The sequence below is a fragment of the Pygoscelis adeliae genome, unplaced genomic scaffold (genome assembly GCF_000699105.1).
Source record: "Pygoscelis adeliae isolate BGI_AS28 unplaced genomic scaffold, ASM69910v1 Scaffold284, whole genome shotgun sequence".
Lineage (NCBI taxonomy): Eukaryota > Metazoa > Chordata > Aves > Sphenisciformes > Spheniscidae > Pygoscelis > Pygoscelis adeliae.
In genome coordinates, this window is record NW_008824671.1 from 392202 (window position 1) to 393509 (window position 1308).

General features: G+C 58.7%; 1 protein-coding gene across 1 annotated transcript in view; it reads left to right on the plus strand.

Annotated features, from left to right (window-relative positions):
• ANGPTL4 (angiopoietin-like 4) overlaps positions 1-1308 on the plus strand; it is a 35624-nt gene that overhangs the window by 26977 nt on the left and 7339 nt on the right. The window contains exons 2-3 of the mRNA XM_009323019.1: positions 373-483; positions 995-1127. Of these exons, the coding sequence (XP_009321294.1) occupies positions 373-483; positions 995-1127 (244 nt within the window). The remainder of the gene's footprint in view (positions 1-372; positions 484-994; positions 1128-1308) is intronic.

The window sequence follows — 1308 nt, forward strand, 5'->3', positions numbered from 1 at the left end:
TCGCCGGGAGCGGCCGCGGGAAGAGCGACGGGGGGACCCGATCCTCCCGGTGCAACGGGAGCGGCTGGAAGGGGGCAGGTGTGGGGACCCGACCCTCCCGGGACACGGGGGGCAGCCCGGAGGGGTCGGGGGGACCCGACCCTCCCAGGGCACTGGGAGCAGTTGGGTGGGGATCGGCCTCAGGAGAGTGGGGGGGGACACCTGATGGTCCTGCGGACACCGGGAGCCCCCATGGGGACCTGCTGAAGGGCACCGGGAGCATCCGTGGGGACCAGCCCTGCCGGGGACTGGCCCACCTGGCTCCATGCAGTATGTGCAGCATGGCTGGATCTCCCCAGAGCTGCGGGGTTCACCTGGCTCTTCCCCCCGCAGTCCCTGATGGATGCGCAGAACTTGCGAATCGAGGAGCTCTTGCAGAAGATCAAGCAGCAGCAGTACAAGCTGGACAAGCAGAATCTGCAGATTAAAAGCCTGCAGAGCAAGGTGAGCTCCCATCCCACTCTGTGGCTGGGGGACCGCAGCCTGGTCCTGCATGCTGCAGGGACCCTAGCATGAACCAGCCTGGCAGCCCAGTTGGCACAGTGCTCTGGTGACAGGAGGACTGGCTGTGCCACTGCTCCCTGGCTTTGGGGACCCTATAAAGGCCATGGCCCTGGTCCTTGTGCTGCAGTGTTGGTGCAAGGGTAGCAAATTGCATGCTTCCCGAGTATTTGCACAGAGCAACAGGAGGAATTGGTGTGTGGGAACAGAGCCTCTCTGGGCTCTTCCTTTGAGTTTATCTACAGAATAAACTCGTTAGCATGGGTATGAAAAACCACAATCATTTCTGGCTTTGCCAGCCTCGAGTATCTCCTATTCCTCGAGGTTTCTGGGCAGGTTCAGCCCCAGCTCTGGTCACGGGGGAGAGGCTGATGCCTCGGCTGATCAGCTCCCCTGAGTACCAACATTGAAAATGAGCTGAGATAAAATCGTTCTGACTTGTGCCTTTTTTTAGGTCAATCTACTGATCCCCTTACACCTGAAGGACAACAAAACACAGTCGCCGAAGTGGAAGATAAACCTGAAGAAGAGCCTCAGCCTCACCAACCAGAGCCAGAACGCCAGTGGGGAGCCAGTCCTGACGCAGAGTGAGTATCTGCCTGTGCTGCTCTGTGCCAGAGCAAACCTGCAGCAGTTGCAACCATTTGGAAATAAAACGTTCAGTTGTCCTGAGTCAGGATGTGAGATTTGCTCGCAAAACCAGAGCTTGGGAGTTTGTCCAGACTGGGGGGATCTGGAGCACGGGCAGGATCCTAGCCTTCTGCATCA